This window comes from Platalea leucorodia (assembly GCF_965183815.1).
Source record: "Platalea leucorodia genome assembly, chromosome: 1".
In the NCBI taxonomy this organism is placed as follows: domain Eukaryota; kingdom Metazoa; phylum Chordata; class Aves; order Pelecaniformes; family Threskiornithidae; genus Platalea; species Platalea leucorodia.
Window position 1 is genome coordinate 38801389 of NC_138823.1, and position 17609 is coordinate 38818997.

The window sequence follows — 17609 nt, forward strand, 5'->3', positions numbered from 1 at the left end:
TAATTGGATCACGAAACAGCTCTACCAGTCTAATGAGAATAGGAGAAGGCAAGTGTCCATTGTAAAACGTGCTGGGCAGGTATTTCTGATAGAGGTAGGGGAAGCAAGGATTGTGACTGCTGAACTCTGGTGAGGTCTCGAGTGCTGTTTGCTGTTCTTGTTCATCCCTGTTGCTGGAAGAACAGGTCATGTGGAGCAGCTGTGAAGAAGTGCTAGTTCAGTGAGGTGGAAAGTCAAAAGCCAGTTTCTTAAAAAAAAAAAAAAAAGTTAAAAGCTTGGCTCATGTCTAGTAAAGCATCTAGATATTATTTCTCTTCTGTTAACAAGGGAAAGAGAGAAACCAAGGTGAAGGACTACACAGAGATTAACTGCTAGCTCATTGCAAAACATTAAAAGTGGAAGAAGTTTGAACACAGAGTTATTCTGTCATACTGTTTCTGTTGTTAACCTAATTGTTTTAGATTTTATTTCTTTTAAGAAATTGACTAAAGGATGAAGGGAAAATCTCAAGCCAGTACTGCCAAGATACTTCTTGTATTTCAGTTTTTCAATTTGCAACATGTATTTCAAAGTTTTCCAGTTACCAGACAAATTTAATTATTATTTTAATGCTATTTTTTGTATATAGAAATCCTAAGACTTGCATCTGTCTCTGAAATCTTAAATACTCCTCTGGGCTATGGGAGGGTAGGCATATACTGAGAAAAAAGTGATAGCTTTTGTGTTTTCTTTCAGTGTATGCTGGAGAAGGTTGGAAATTGGAATTTTGATATTTTTCTTTTTGATAGACTGACAAATGGTGAGTTTACTTTTGCTATTTCATTTCTGTTTTATCTCTTAGCATAACTTAACTATTGCTCTTATGTTGTGGTATGTGATTGCTTGTTCACTAAAAAGCACAAATTTCATCAGGTAGTACTTTTTGATTTAATAGTCTTTAATCTAAATCCTAGTTTGCCTAGTCACTCTGTTAAAATACTGTTACTGTCAGTACTGATGATAATCACTGATTTGCAGAAGAGGCCCTTCTTGTACTTTGTAGGTTGCTGTTTTCTCTTAGTAATTTGAAGTAGTAATTTGATATGGATTAACAATAATTTTTCTAATTTAGTCTTTTTTTTTTAATTATGGAATACTGGTAATTTATATGGTTGTGTCCAAAAAGTCATTGATATTGAACAAGTATTTTTCTGATAAATTTAATGTTAGATAGAATAGCTCTGTTACTTTACAGTACAATAAGAAGGCATGTTGGTATGAATGCATTATAATTACGACATATAATAGAATACCTAGAGAATTAGGAGTTGAGCAGACAGAAGCTGCTGTATGCATAGCTTGCACAAAATACAAAAAGGAAGAGAATATTATAGTTAGGTTAGCACACCCATTACGGATAGCAGTAGGAACTACAGAAGTAGTTGGTTAAAAAAAAAAATATCAAATACAGTATTGTTTAAGTTATGGACAGACAGTTAAAAGAGAGATCTGTAGATGTGCTGGAAAGGAGGAGGGAGGGCTGCTGCAGTGGGTACGGTGTAGTTTTGTATTATAATCACAGCAAGGGAAGCTGAGTTTTGAATAGAATGGAAGGAGAAGATGAGCGAGTCCAGCATCATGGCAACGTTTGTGCTACTGTGGGAAGTGAATGGAGGGCAGCTCTTGCAAGTTTTACGTCAGTCGAATGGAGTTGGTAGCAGAGATGCAGTTAGAGCATCTAAAGTTGGCGGAAAGAAACAGAAATGAAGTTCAGAAAGGAAAACACGGCACCAAAAGATAATTTTCTCTCCTGTTTTGTTGAAGCAATGCTTGGCTTAGTCTAGTGTAACAGTATATCCTCACAGTTTGATTTAATACAGGACCAGGTATAAAAAATGAAAACAGGATTTTTACGAATAGAATGTTTCTATGGATAGATAAACTTGAGACTAGTTAACAATGGAAAAAAGCTATGTGTGCAAGTTAACCTGTTCGCAAGCATAGCTTACATCGGATTAGTTTATCAGATCAGAATAATCTGAAATCATCCTTTTTATATGAGACCTTCTCTACCTTTTAAATATGTTTTTTTCCAAATACATTTTTGATACTACCAGTACAGTTTCTATTGTGGAAACCTTTCTATACCATCCTCTTTGCATCCTGGTTTAGTCATTTTAGGAGGACATTTTGAACAGGCAGTCTTGTTCTTGAAAGTTTGCAAGGGGAGAACGCTGTATATAAAACTCTGCTTGATGAACGGCCCTGGACGAACCTGTAACAAACAAGCTACTCAGTAAATGTTGTTCGAAGAATTGTGTATCTTATTGTGAGAAAGTGGTGTGCACATGCAAGTACTTCAAGCCAAGTAGTAAGCTCGATTTAGCAAAAATTTTTGGCCTTTTGTATCTCAGTTTCTGCCTGCTAGGTTAATTCCCATTAAATGAACATTGTCAGAGTCAATGTACCAAAAGTGAGTTATCTGCTGCTACATACTGTTTGCAGAGTAAATAGGCAAGCTACTTCAAGTAAACATTTGCAAGCTATTTCTCCGTCTCTTACAGTTTTACTTGTTTTACCACTGCAAGTGATTGTATTATTCTAGCTACGAGTAGGTAAAGTATATTGTAAGCTTGTAATAGTATAAATTTCCAAGAGAAACTTCAAACTTTTTCTTTGGGTTCTTGGTGAAATAAGGAATAGTTTAGCAAAATACATGATGAAAATGAGAGATACCATATGTACTATGTACACTAATTGATAGTGTTGGTTAGCTTTTTCCTTCGCCTGGTTATTTTTGTATTTGGTTTTAAACTGTATGTCTGTTTATAAGAATCATGATGCAACATACCACAAAGTTGAATACCGTTGTTACAGGTTTGCACGTTCAAACCTGTTGCTTTTTTTGATGTTCAGTAACATTTTCCTCTTATCAGTTGACAGTGGACAATTGGTGAATGTATTATAATTATGCAAAAACACTGGTGATTACTAGAGGAGATAGCTAATGGAATCTTCTCATGCAGTAGGATTTAAGTATTTTATCATAAATTGGTGTAGAGAAATTTGCTTGTATAATTTTTGTGACCAATTTGTTTGAAATAATACATTTCTTATGAAAGAGTCACTGATTTCATGGCTTCCAATGAATTTAGTATTTTCATCTTATTTTTAGGAAACAGTCTAGTCAGCTTAACCTTTCATCTGTTTAATCTTCATGGACTAATTGAACACTTCCAGTTAGATACGATGAAACTTCGTAGATTTTTGGGTAAATACAGCTTTTTATTATGATGAATATTGCTGTTTATCCGCATTTTTATACCTTAACTGAAGTGCTGGTTATAGTTTAGCAATAAGGGTTGAAGAGTACTGATGCAGTCCAGATTGTGCAGTGATTTAGATTATATTGATTGAGACAATCTCTCAAAGTTTCTATGAGTATAGAAATCTCCATGTTAAATCCAAGCAAGTATTACCAAGTTTAGTAGTTTTGTAGCAGATGCTGTATTGTATTTATGAAATCTAAATAATCAGGAATATATGTGACATTGTGTGACATTTTTATTGGGAAAGGCTCGACAGTTCCTTTCTTTGTTTTGATTTTCAGTTCTCTTTTAATCTTAATTTCCGAAGTTTGTGATATAGTTTCCTAACTGTATTGAACATGCCAGCTTGGCCATATTTAATGGTGCCAATTTGATGCTCTCTTGCTTGCTCAGACTCTCCTACAAATAAGCACTGTACTGTGTGGGCATACTTTCTCCACAGACAGAGCACAAGACAATTTTACTCAAATGTTTGGGCCTGTGGCAATGGAATGCTCCAACAGAAATAATTGTAAATACTATGTAGAATACTCAAACCAAGTGCTACTTTCACTTGACAGCTGGAAGAGCTGGCTTTCCACATCCCCATACCATAGACACAGACGTTGGTGTGTGACTGACTTCCTTTGGTTCTTCTGTGACAGTACCTTTTGTTTCATTTTGTGGAGTGGGCTGCCTTTTTTAAAACTAAGCAGGAGAAACAAGTTTCTGGTCCCTTTTAGCAGGCTTTCACAGTTTCATAGAAAACAATTTTGTGGTCACAAAGCTTGCCATTTAACAGAGGAGAAATCACATTTGGAAGGCTTTTCTCCCCTTTCAAATAAGGGAATGTTTTTGTTTTCATCATTTAGTTCTCTTTCAGCTTTAAAAAAAAAATCAGTTCTGTCTTGCATTTCATGTTGTTTCAAAGTGGACTCAATTCCTTCCAGTTTCAAAAAAGTAGATCAGTTGACCTTGAGGACTGATATATTGGAATGTGAAGAAAATGATTATAGAAATCTGGTCTTAGGCTACTCAAGTTGTAACTGAGAGTGTTTTGTCTTTCTCATCTTGCTTATTTCCTGGTTAGCTGAGATTTAGCAAAAGACAGTAGTTGAAATGAAAAACCAGTTAGGAATGACTTGATTAGTTAAATGGTTATCAAAAGACAACAATAGTCCTAACTACATATGACTACTCAAAGCCATAAGTCACTAAAATAAGATTAGACTTGGAAGAAGGCAAATTTTATTCTAGCTTTGAAATTCACCACTTTCCCTTTTTCATTGATGCCTTCTACTTAATAGCAGTAATAAAACATTTCTTAGTTCTGTCCTAGCCCATCTGTCCAATCAAGGAACATTTCCTCCAAATACAGCTTCTTAGCATGAACCCTATTTAGTCTTGTCTTTTGCTACCTCTCATACCCTAGTCCAAAGTAATCTGAAGATCAAATTCCAGAAGACTAGACAGCTTAAGTGGTCCATAGTGCCACACAAAATTCACTGTACTTGAGAACTTACTGGAATCTTTTTAAGGAGAGAAATCTGATTTTAGTCCTCCGTAGGATCTCAACGTTTTATTTTTGTGTATATATATATATATTTATCACATGTGTATGTGTGTATGTATGTGTATGTTTGTTTGTACATATATACAGTCTTTTTGTGATTTCCGAAGATTACTAGAGATCTGTCATCTCCTACTGTGTGTTTTCAAGTTCTTCTTCCAGACCCGAACAGGAGGAGAGTAAATCCAAAGTACTGTATTCCTGGAAACATAGGATTGTTGTGCCATTCTAGTTCTGGCAAACCGTGATCAAAATATTGTCCTAGGTCTGCTCCATTAAAATAAATAAGTTAAGAAAATTGTAGACTTCAGGTAGTTGGACCAGCCTATAAAGCCACAAAAAAATTGAGGAGTAAGCCAAGGACATCCTCATTCACGCACTGGATGTGAGAAATAGGTGAAAGGGAGTTCTATTGCAGGGTAATAGAGTCCGAAGATGCTTATTTTCGTTATTTTCCATGTGAGGTGTCAGCTATGCATTGAGTACTATTGAGATGCCATGATGGTTACAGTATTTTCACTTTTCATGAGCCACAGCTCTTCACAAATACCATGGCAGTAATGCTCTAACATTACAGTCACAATTACATGGAGGGTACTGGCTTGTAAACTGAGTAGGAAAAGAGGTTGTGGGCATGTTCGTCTGAATGGGACTGACAGACCGTAGTCAGCCAGGAAAATGTTCTTTGAAGGCTTGCTTGAAAGAGCTAATGTGTCATATCAGGCAAAACTTTAGAATACAGTTTGATTGGTGTGCTTCAGATCTTCTCCCCCTCCGTCCTCTTTAACATTATAGTTGTTTTACTCTACGTACTCAAGCTAATGTGGATGTCCTTTAAAGTATTCTACCTATGAAGTTAAAGACAGCCAGGAAGATGGAGGAAAGAGGAGGAAAGCAAGGAAGAAGTTAAATAGGGAATATTAAATCTAGGAGTGGTTAGTCAGACCATCATCTAAATGAGATTCTTTTCTAAATTGCGTATAGGCTTAAATTTGCCCGAGTACAAGTATGAGAAGACGCCTAAACTATGTAGAGGTGGCTTCCCAAGACCACTCTCCTGAAGGGGAAAGAAAAGCACTTCATATGACAGGAAAGCAGTGCCTAATTCCTCTGATCCTGTCTGTTTTCAAGGCATGATATGAAGTCAACCCGATGCTTTGGGTTCATCTTCATTTTGTATTGCAGGTTGCCTCAACAGTCACACAGGCTAGATTATCAAAGGGAGCCTTTCCTAGGAAGTTCTCCAAGTCAAATTATCTCAGATTATATATTGATTTCAAGTTGTTTAATTTTTCCTCTGAGATGACTTTACATGTAGCTGATTTCCTTTAGAAAATATTGTTTCTTCACATAAAAATCTTTTATACCTGGGTCTTGGTTCAACTGACGATTTATTGACTTTGACACTTTTATGTGTATGTAACTTGTGATATTGCATATTTCTGTGCCTAACAAGGACATATAAAATAGTACTTGAAAAAATTGCTATTTTATTTAAATTTGGATATTTGTTATTTTCCTGCAGTTATGGTTCAAGAAGATTATCACAGTCAAAACCCTTATCATAATGCAGTTCATGCTGCTGATGTGACTCAGGCCATGCACTGTTACTTAAAAGAGCCCAAGGTAAGGGAGCGTTCTCACTTTTACATCACGTGTACATACAGAAATACATGTATTTGTGTGTGTGCATATAAATGGATTCTGTGCACATATATACATATATGTGTATATGCACACACTTTTTATTAAAAACAAATAAATCCCAAAACCCAACAAAAAATGCTTTTTGAACACAAAGAGGCGAGGGAGGAATCTCCATGTTGCTGAGGCTGTGGGTTCACACTTAGCAGTATGCTTTTCTTTTTTCCCTCTTCTGAGCTGGCATTGTCTTTTGTGTGACTTCATGTTGAACCAGAGTAGGGAATTGATTAAGATGGCAGCTGTTGAACATAGCGCTGTGCCCCAAGACATTTACATAGAATCGCAGCCTGAGTCAGAGCTGGCAATAATAAACTTGTGTATTCATGGTTTGAAGTGTTGTTGTTGTTTTTTTTTTTTTTCTTTTGGTGTTTTGTTTTTTTTTTTTTTTTCCTCCAGAAACTACTGTTACCCTTGCTTCGCTCATCTTTGACGTTAATGAATAAAAAAGCCACCTTATAGCAAGACATCAGTAGTTCTCCTTGGCCTTTCTTTCTAAAAAGGGGCAGTGTGACAGACCTTAAAGAGCTGAGCTAGTTGAGTGTTTGTTTCTTATTACTTGGACTGCTGGCAGTCTGCTGTAAGTGATGCTTCAGAAAATTTCAGGGCTAAATCCTGTCCTTCTGTATTAAATTGAAAACTGTAGTGCTCTCTAGCCAGGTGAGAAGTTGTCTACCTTGACGCAGGTTATCACTAATCTGGTATTCTCTTGAGCAGCATAGCTCTTTATTCTGCTTCCTCGGTAAAAGCAAGTAAGTTCTGGCTCCATGGGTGTTTTTCAGAGGCTCTTTGCCCACTCCTCCCACTCAGTTTCTCAGTGCTGCTCTCAGATCAATGGTCGGTGCAGTGAGCCAAATCAGAGCTGATACATGATGAGCTTTTTTTATGGCATGCAGTTTGGAAGCTCTGAGCATTTTTTATTTAATACTCGTGATGGAACTTTTGTAATGCTTCGGATACAAGTATAGACTTTGTATTTTTAGTAACACATACAGCTACTGGTTCTGTTGCACCAAAGTACATTATAAACACGTGAGGCATGATAGATGGCAAATGCAACACGGAATATAAACTTCTGTCCTCGCAGGGTGTTTACTGCATTTCACTTTTGTGCAGGCAGAACTATTCCTTGTGTTTTAATGCAAGCCAGACTTTATTACTGAGTTTAACTCACAGACCTCCCAACCAGAAGTAGTAACAGCTATGAACAGTGAAAATCAGTCCATGTAGTTTCATGCCGAGTTAATCGGCATGCACGTACTTCTTGAAAATACTTATTTTTGGCAGACTTTCCTCCTTTGGTTCTTTTCCTGGCAGACTTTGAAATATAATTTTGTGTAACAGTAGAAATCCATTCTGAACAGTTCTAAAGTCTTCTAGAGCATTAGTTTCTTCATTTTAAGATGAAAGGTTTTTATGGTTTTTAAAATATACCCTGTATTTAAAGCAGAATTGACACATACAGACAGACTTGGTAAATGAGATGGAGAGCTAAATTTAAGAATTTGCTGCTTTTACAGGATCTGGTTAGGAATAGTACTTCATTAGCAGCCAGAAAGTAGCATTTTGTATGCCAGCATTTTTTAAGACTGAACCTTCCCATTCAGAAAGAAGAATGCTTAAACCATTGTTGAGATTTTGTAGCTTTTTTGGGGGGAAATACTGTGAAAAGTCAGTGGAATATTAGTTCTACATTATTAAAATTTTCTCTGAGTTTCTATTGGCATTTAATCACTAAAAAAGAAAAAAAATATGACACCCATGGACTTTTTCTAAGGGCATGCTTGCATTGCTAACAGAATTACATTTGTTGTTATTATCTTACAGCTTTCCAAATCTTTAACTCCATGGGATGTTCTGCTCAGTTTAATAGCAGCTGCCACACATGACTTGGATCACCCAGGTGTTAACCAACCTTTCCTAATTAAAACAAACCATTACTTAGCAACTTTATATAAGGTAAGGACAAGATTGTTTTTTTTGTTAAAACCAAGTTTGGAGAATGCTTGCGGAGTACAGAAGAGGAGTATAAATTGTGATGTGTTTAGCTAGTGGTAGGTTTGAATCAGGACGTTGTTTCCATATCACTGGGATAAAAAAAATTGCGAGCTAACAAAAGTATTCAGGATTTGTGAGTTTTAACCTCCTTGGAGAAAAAAAAGAAAAAAAAAAAAAAGAAAAAGAAAGAAAAATACCACCCCCAAAACCCAACGAAACTGTCTGGTATTGCTCTTAGTATATAGCTCTTCAGTTTAAGAAAAAGTCATTGATTGATACATGTAATACCCTTTTCATTCACAGAATACCTCAGTATTAGAGAACCATCACTGGAGATCAGCAGTGGGGTTGCTGAGAGAGTCCGGTTTATTTGCACATATGTCATTAGAAAACAGGTATGTTTATACAAAATAGCATAGATTAGTTTAAGATGTAAGCAAGCTGTCACTGAAGTAAGACAGCCTTGCAAAAAAAGCTAAATTATTGCATGGCAGTTCCGAATACGAAACGTAGATTGTGATCTATTTTAAGAATTCCCAGATACCATGCTGTTGGAGTAGAGCAGTTCATGGTGCAATGTGATATTCGGAAAATAAAATTTACTGCGAGCACACTGAAGAAGTGTATTCATATAGTCAAGCACCTGTTTAGATTAAACTTGGCAGCCTTTTCTCATTCTGCCACCGCAACTGCAGTTTAAAATAGACCCTCTTCACCTACTTTAGCAAGAAATAAGCTTTAAACAATTAGTTTGTGCATTTTTAAGGAGGGAAAAAAAAAAAAAAAAAAGGCGGGGGGGAACCACCTAAAAATTGTTTTAGTCTTCCTGAAAACTGCCAATGAAACATCCTGATATTTCTGTGGATGTTGTAGGATTTTTTTGGGGGGGGGGGGATAAAAAAAAAAAAAAAAAAAAAAAAAAAAAAAAAAAAAAACAACAACAAACCAAAACAGTTCAGTGAAAAAGCTGATTATAAAGCTTGTATTTGTATAATAATATGATAAAGACATGTAAATATAGTGATGGCTGTTGTTCTTAACTGTTATGCTTTTTCAATATTTGGTATCACTAATTTCAGGCAGCTGATGGAAAGCCAGATAGGTGATCTCATTCTTGCCACAGACATCAGTCAGCAAAATGAGTATCTGTCCATGTTTCGATCCCATTTGGATAGAGGAGACCTATGTTTAGAGAATGCGAACCATCGTCACTTCATTTTACAGGTGATATTTTTGGTAACATTTTTGAAAACATCATTTTAGCATCAACAGTAATTTACTTAAGATGTTAAATACTACTTCTTCCAGACCAGCTCCTACTTTCAAAATGAAGTAGAAATATCTTTTAGTCATTTTGTTTCATTACAAAAAGGTTGTTCCCTCCACTTCAGTCTTCCCCCTCCTCCCAGCACTTCTCCCAAGTGATGCTGTGTGTTGGTAAGACCGATAGCTTAGAGCTGCTAAACCAAGGAGAGTTGTGTTTAGACAAGGTTTAGTTCTTCTATTGACGCCAGTGCAGTCTCAGAACTGTGAAAAGCTTTGTCAGAACCTATTTCAGGAAAGGAAAGCAGTATTGTTGTGAATCAGTTTGCAGCTGTGCTAGAGAGAGGTTTAGCAAGCTTTAAAAACAAAAGATTTGAGCGTCTTCTTTAGGTTTATAGAAATTTTTATTTTTAGGTTCATATTGTGGGCTATAAAAGAAACTGGACAAAGAGATAAGTTCAGTCATGTGCAAACCATTATTAAAAATGTGAACTTCAGAGCCAGACATGCAAAAGACTTCTTACTTTGATGTTTCTTTTTCTGAATTTATTGTTGTCTCCTGTACTAGTGAATATACTAAATATAGTGCCCCGAAATACTTTGACTTGACTGAATTTCCATATTACTCAGAGATGATCATGAGATCTGATAGTTCCCTGAGCATTTTTTAAGTATGATTATAGAACATAACTTTAGAGAGAAGCACAAATGGTAGGTAGGTTTGTTACTCACAAAACTTAAAATAATCTGCTGTCAGGAAATAAATAATTACAGATGCTTCTGTTGGAGGGAGAGGTGATCTAACACTGTATCTTAACTTACTAGATGGCTTTGAAGTGTGCTGATATTTGTAATCCCTGTCGGACGTGGGAGCTGAGTAAGCAGTGGAGTGAAAAAGTAACAGAGGAGTTCTTCCATCAAGGCAAGTAAGAGTAGAAGTATCTGTTGGTACATAATGTATTTGTGGAGAGAACAACTATGAGTCATAGCTACTTGCAAATAAAGGGACTTATATTTAGGACTAATAGAGATTTACAGTACATTATGGGATTTTTTTACTTTCATGGGTTGTACTTCTTGCAAAAGGTCTGTGTTACTAAAACCCAACGAAGAATCTGCTTAGAATCTGACTCTAGAATGGCTGGTTCAATAGGTCCTTCAGCCTGAAAGGTGCTTCAGATGAATGATTATGCCCACTTTACGTTTACCTAGTGGTTTCAGTAAATTATGAATTATATTCATGAAGTATCTTCAATATTTAAACTTTGGCTGTGAGGCCTGTTGGTAAGCAGGTAAGAGCTGGGGAGGAGATTTTTAGTTACCATAGAGTTAAGGCTACTTACTTATGTAAGAAGTTAATAAAGCTTTGAATTGACAAATGGAGTGAATTGTCTCCATTATTATTAAATTGTTTTAATAATAAAATTGTGCTTCTCCTTTCTTCAGGCTAGTTTAGCTGACTTGAGACATGCTAATTTGTGCATGGATCCGATAAATGGGGAACAGACTGCTTTATTTGGTGCTAATCATGTGAAGCTTATTCTTAGAGAAAGGTGGTGGGGAAGCAGAACAACAAATTGCCTTCAGTGAGAAATTTCTGAAGGCTAAGCTATTCTCTTCCATATTGCGAAGGGGGGATCTTCATTTGTCATTTCTATGGCGGTCTAGGAGGTTTTGCAAGGAAGTGTGTTAATCCTTCAGGAAACCTGTGATTTGATGGTTTTTTCTTTAATTATGGTTTGATGAAAAATACAGAGTACTGTTAGTCTCACTGACAGACCTACTTGGGGTTTTTTTGGGAGATGGGGGAGGGAAGTAAATGCATTCAGCCTGCTGGAAGATACCATCCTTGTTAACCAACTTGCACAACTCACTTCTACCAGTGTTTGATGGTTCCATTTGGGTCTGGACTTGATGACTTCATGGTTGTATTATACTTTCATTTCTTTAGGAGATATTGAAAAAAAGTATCACTTGGGTGTGAGTCCACTTTGTGACCGACAGACAGAAACTATTGCCAACATCCAGATTGGTAACTGCAGTTCAGTTTATTTTAGTAGATTTCTTTCAGGATGCAATTTGAAAAAAGTACCTTTTAGATACATTTCCTAGAGTTTATACATGCTCTGTGTGTGTGTGTGCAGCAGCACTTTGTTCCAAAGAGCAATTTTTTTCAATTCGATATACCTTTCTCCCTTGAATGGAGCGTTTAGGAAAGGCGCTGCGCTGACGGTGCTGGAGACCGAAGCCCCTGTGTTTTCTCACAGAGCAGGCGCAGCATGGGAAGCCGCTGTCTGACTTCCCCTGCGCTGCTGCCCGGGACTTCCCTCATCTGAAGTGGCCGGTGTGGGAAGAGGAGGAGCGTTCATTCCCTTGTCCATGCAGCCCCCGGTGCCTTTCGCAGCGAGGTTGCCACAACAGGCTGCCAGCTCTCAGGGTTTCGCTCTCGGGAACGGTAGCATTCCTTTTAAATGCAGCCGTAAAAAGGGTGGTGGGCAGATATTTGGTGGAGAACCATGAATGGCCATTGTGTTATTTTCTTGCTAACTCGAGTTGAATTTAAAATAGCAAAAGGACTGACTTTTTTATAGTTTTTTTTTTTTATTAAAGTTGTTCATGTAGATTGAATGGCACTCAATTAAAAACATAGTAAAGAAAAGAATCAAATTAACAAACATAATATGAATTAGCACTTGAAATTAGAGACAAAAAACTGATCTGCTCAATCGGCTGCACTGTTTTAGTTTAGAATGTTAGAAAATCATACATTTCTGTAATTGACAGATTCAGTTTTGGTATTCTTACCATTGAATTTTTGGTTCATGGAAATAGACGCTATAAATAAGTGCACATGCGCATACACACACACGTATATAAATGTTTGCATGTTGATGTTCTGTGGCCTTTTGGCTTAAAAATTTTCTGATTTGTATTTTTCAGTATTTTTAATCAGCTTAATATTGTAAAAAGACTGGGCCCCCCCGCCCCCTCCCCCCCCGTGCAATATAGTTCAGATTGTCTATGGGTTAATTTGTTACAAAATCTGTCTTTTAGAAATTTAGGTTTTCTAAAGTAGTTTGTGTGACTTAGTTTTGCTGATGTTTAGATTCTCCCCCCATGTTTTCCAATATTTTCCTTTACTTAGTCATTGTTGTTAAAGAAAGGAGGTTAATTAGTAATCCAATATAATCATAGAATCATAGAATTGTTCAGGTTGGAAAAGATCCTTAAGATCATCGAGTCCAACCATTAACCTATCACTGCCAAGTCCATCACTATACCATGTCCCTAAGCACCATATCTATCCGTTCTTCAAATACCTCCAGGGATGGGGACTCAACCACTTCCCTGGGCAGCCTGTTCCAATGCTTGACCACCCTCTCGGTGAAGAAGTTTTTCCTAATATCCAACCTAAACTTCCCCTGGCGCAGCTTGAGGCCGTTTCCTCTCGTCCTGTCACTCATAACTAGGGAGAAGAGACCGACCCCCACCTCACTACAACCCCCTTTCAGGTAGTTGTAGAGAGCGATAAGGTCTCCCCCGAGCCTCCTCTTCTCCAGACTAAACAACCCCAGCTCCCTCAGCCTCTCCTCAGAAGACTTGTGCTCCAGACCCTTCACCAACTTCGTTGCCCTCCTCTGGACACGCTCCAGCACCTCGATGTCCTTCTTGTAGTGAGGGGCCCAAAACTGAACACAGTACTCGATAGTGCTGTTCTTTTGACTGACCAGTAAAATCTTCTGCATTTTGAGAGATTATTTTGTAAAGGTGCCCTAAATATTGAAAATGCACACTGGAGAAGAATACTCTGATGCATTGTTTATTTTTTGTGACTAATTTAAAATATTTAGTTGGAGTGGGTTTTTTCCCGGTTTTTTTTTCACTTGGATATGTATGTTTGCTTGCTTTCGAAGGTTTTATGACCTACTTAGTGGAGCCGCTGTTTGGGGAATGGGCCCGGTTTTCAAACACCAGGCTGTCGCAGACGATGCTTGGCCACTTGGGACTGAACAAGGCTAGCTGGAAGGGAGTGCAGAGGGAACAGTCTGGCAGCGGTGACGATGGTGACCCCGCTTTTGAGGAAATGGACTCAGACATATTACCTCAGGAACCTCGATTGTCCTGACCTCAATCTTCATGACAAAACTGCCTCTTCTCTTGGTATCTGCACGGTTGGATTAAAGGAGATATTTGCCTGCCCAAGGTTTTGGTAAAATGGTAAAATGATGCCAGCATTATTTATTTCCAAGTTTTCCTTTGACACAGACCATTTGAACCAGAATTTTTTTAACCTGCAAGATCTGAACATAGAGCAATATGCACACGCCTCAGTTGGTTTTCGTTCGGAACCTTGAATATGCAAAGCACAGCAGTGACTGAGCCTCGAAGGAACAGTACGAAAGCTTCATTGTGCCACACGGTTTTGGTTTTTCAGTGAAATTTGGAATACGGTCTTCAAATCTAAGACTTGAGATGGATTGTTCCACTTTCTTGGAATTCAGCAAGACTTGCATAAATGTGTTCAAAGCATACCTTCCACTCAGTCCCTGTTTTAATACGGAAATGTGAAGTGCCCATCCTCTGCTGCCTCTGGCAAGACTTGATGTTTACAAACGTACTCTGAAAACTATCGGTTCTAGACTTAACCTTTGCGCATGGCTGTGAAGGAACCACTAACTCGTTTTTTTTGCTTTTTTAAAAGAAAAAGATCAAATCTGAGACTGCAGCTCTTGTTTCTTTGGATGCCAGAAAAGCCTCCCATTTGCCATAATTTCGTTTGTGCACTGGGAACTGAGCATTCGTCATAGAGCACAGCCAAGCTTTACTCCAGTGCTATATGGGAATGCAATTTTTTAACAGCGGAAAACACTTCTGAATTTGGGAAGGGGAGGGGCGGGGGGGTGGGGGGAAGCGTCCGAACTGCATTGCGATTCTGCAGTGGAAACATCGCATGTTGTTTCCACTATTGTACACTTGAACTGCACATGCAAGAAAAAGGTGGAATGTCTAAACACCATAATCAGCTCAGGGTATTTGCCAATCTGAAATAAAGTGGGATGGGAAGCGTGTCCTTCAGAACAAGGGTACAAATGCCCCTTTCGCTGCAGCGTGTGTGTATGTGTGGGTGTGTGAGTATGTTTGGGGGGGGCGGGGGGGGCGGGAGGGTACCGGGAAGGGTTTGAACGGCAGCATTTTTTTTTTTTTTTTTTAATTTATTCTTTTAGAATGTGACAATTTCATGAACAGCCACATCGGGGAGGAAACTGTAACAAATTGCTACAGATGCCTTAAACTATGCACAAAGCTAAGTGACCAAATTTGTTTTTGATTTGAAAAATAATAAAAAAAAAAAGTGCATTGTTTACGTATTCCTCCCTCTACTGAAACATTACCCACTAATGGGTTTTTGATGGGAAAAGGAGAAGGTGTTTTTTAGGACAAAATTAAAGGACTAATTTTAAACTTAAAACATTCCATTTTTGTAATTTGTTTTACATTGTTTTAAGTACAGTAAGCACAACTGTAATCTAGTTTGAGAAACTGGTGCTTTCTTTTAGTTCATTTGTATTTCCCTGTTATTATTGTAAAAGACTGTTTATTAATTCTGTTTACAGTTTGTTGCAACAGCCATTTTGGGGAGACAGCTTCAGCGTAAAGCCATTTGTAAAGGCTTTGCCATATTCATTTTAATATGTGCCTGTTGCTGTTAACTTTTAATTAATAAAAAAAATCTTTTCACATTATGCTCCTGTACATTTTAAGTTACGTCCGAGTCCAGCATTATGGAAAGGTAGCTAAGGTTGCAGTCAGCTTTCACTGTAAAACTAAGCCAACTTTTGGATTTGAAATTACTAGTCCTCAAACTTATTGCCTCTCGGAGCTTGGCCTTTTACTGTTTGAAAAGCAAATCCTGACTTACCTGATTGTTTCCCTTCTAAAATTAAGTTGTTTATTATTCTTTCATGTTCCCTGAAGTAGTATCATTAATCTCAAAGTGGCCATGTTTAAAGAAATAAATTTATAATGAAACCCTTTTTTCGAACCTGCGTGAACTTCCTTCCTTTGCTGTCAGTGCAAGTTGTTGCTGTTTGCCTTCAGGAGAGAAGGAGCAGATGCGATACCGAGCCTTGGTTATAACCTGCGGTAACAGAAAAGCCTTATTCTAACCGGTCGCCTTTGAAAGGGCGATACTTGCCAGCGGTGGTCGGAGCTGCCAGGACAGAGAGGTAACTCGTGGCTCTGTGAGTAACTTACGACAGGGAGACTGCGGCTGAGCAGCTTCCCTGTGGCCTGGGCAGATTCGTAGGGTCGAGTGTGGACAAGTATTGATTCCTCTTCGACGTTTTTTGAATAAAGCATATTCCGAGCCTGCAGCTATTTTCAACACAACCACTAAAATCAGTATCTGCTGATGTCTTCTGTGACTTTTTTTTCTAAAAATGCGACTTGGCTTAAAGACGAGGCCTCAACAGCAATATAAATTTTGCTACTTGTTACAGGCTATTTATAAGCACATTTTAATATGCATTTTAATGAAAATTAAAACAAATGAATTTACAAATATGCATACAGTAATATTTCAATATAATATTTATAAACAACCTGCGATTCTTGAACTTTGTGCAATCTTGCTGTCAGCAAGATTGATCTGCTCTGATAGGAACTGGTGCAGCTGGTCAAGGTGTTAGAGTAAAACGTGAGTAATTTTGTTCTGAGCCACCTTTCCTGGAAAGGGGCTTCTGTCTTTCCCTGCAAGACTGCATTTTGAAAGACTGGTTCTAGTTCCATCTATTAGTGTACATGGAAGCTTCTGACACATGACCGAATTTAAAATAAAAAAAAAAAAAAAAGAAAAAAAAACCCAAAAACCACAAAAATTAATGCCTTTTCTTGAACATGCTCTCTAGAAATGCCTTCTAGACATCTACCTGGAACTTCAGCATTCCTACAGTGTAACTGTTGCGGGGAAAGCCGAGCGCGTACGCGTGCCAGGAGTGTACCTAACGCGCTACAACCGCCGAGCGCCAGTCAGCCCACGCGAGTCCGGAAACGTGAGTGGGGGGGAGGCTGGGTCCCCACTGCGAACTGTTAAAGCAGCCCCCAGCTCTGCTCCCGGGGGGCCGCGGCGTTTGCTGACGCACACGGGGATACGGGCAGGCCTTGGGTTGCGTCTACGGCCTCCGCCCGGCGTGCGGGAACGTCCTCAGTTTGAGCGCCTCTGCTCGAGACGTTCTTCTGTGGGCAGCGGCACCGTGCGTGTAAAAGATTGCAAGTAGAAAGATAGAAGTTAAGGTGCGGAAAAGCATGAAATAAATTATTTGATGGCAGCTTTGTGATTGTCTTTTCTTGTGCAGGCGACATTTCTTTTACCATAATTTTACATTGCTAATAAGGCTTACCACATGTTGTTTTATTTCTGGGGTGCTGGATACCTGCACCTCACACCAGCAATTCAAACTGTAAATGTTTACTGTGGCTTCCCCCCTCCCCCCATTTGAGCCTAGTTTAATAGGTCATGTGATGTCCTGAATTTTACAGTTAATGTAACTCAGTCCAGTTAAATAATTATTGCAAATGTCAGAGTTGAAACGAAGCCAGTTGAAACAGAGGTTTGGTCTCCTGAAAGGAGGGCTTCAGCAGAGGTTTTCCGGGCCAGCTCCTGGGAGGCTGCGGGCCGCTGGGAGCGGGGGGGTTGTGCCGCACCAAGGGCCTGGCAGGGGAAGCCAGCGTACGAGACCGTTAAACGAGCACCTTCCTGCTGAGTCTGTGCTGGGGCATGGACTTCTCAC

The 17609-nt window shown here is 38.4% G+C and overlaps 1 protein-coding gene across 3 annotated transcripts in view; it reads left to right on the forward strand.

Annotated features, from left to right (window-relative positions):
- Nucleotides 1-14677, forward strand: part of PDE7A (phosphodiesterase 7A) — a 76534-nt gene extending 61857 nt beyond the window's left edge. For 2 of the 3 annotated variants that reach the window (XM_082329400.1, XM_082329401.1), the window contains 9 exons: nt 736-799; nt 3155-3250; nt 6383-6483; nt 8386-8517; nt 8860-8951; nt 9636-9780; nt 10645-10741; nt 11771-11851; nt 13734-14677. In XM_082329400.1, the coding sequence (XP_082185526.1) occupies nt 736-799; nt 3155-3250; nt 6383-6483; nt 8386-8517; nt 8860-8951; nt 9636-9780; nt 10645-10741; nt 11771-11851; nt 13734-13945 (1020 nt within the window). In that variant the 3' untranslated portion in view covers nt 13946-14677. The remainder of the gene's footprint in view (nt 1-735; nt 800-3154; nt 3251-6382; nt 6484-8385; nt 8518-8859; nt 8952-9635; nt 9781-10644; nt 10742-11770; nt 11852-13733) is intronic. The other variant, XM_082329402.1, reaches the window with a different exon arrangement.
- Nucleotides 14678-17609: the final 2932 nt, after the last annotated feature.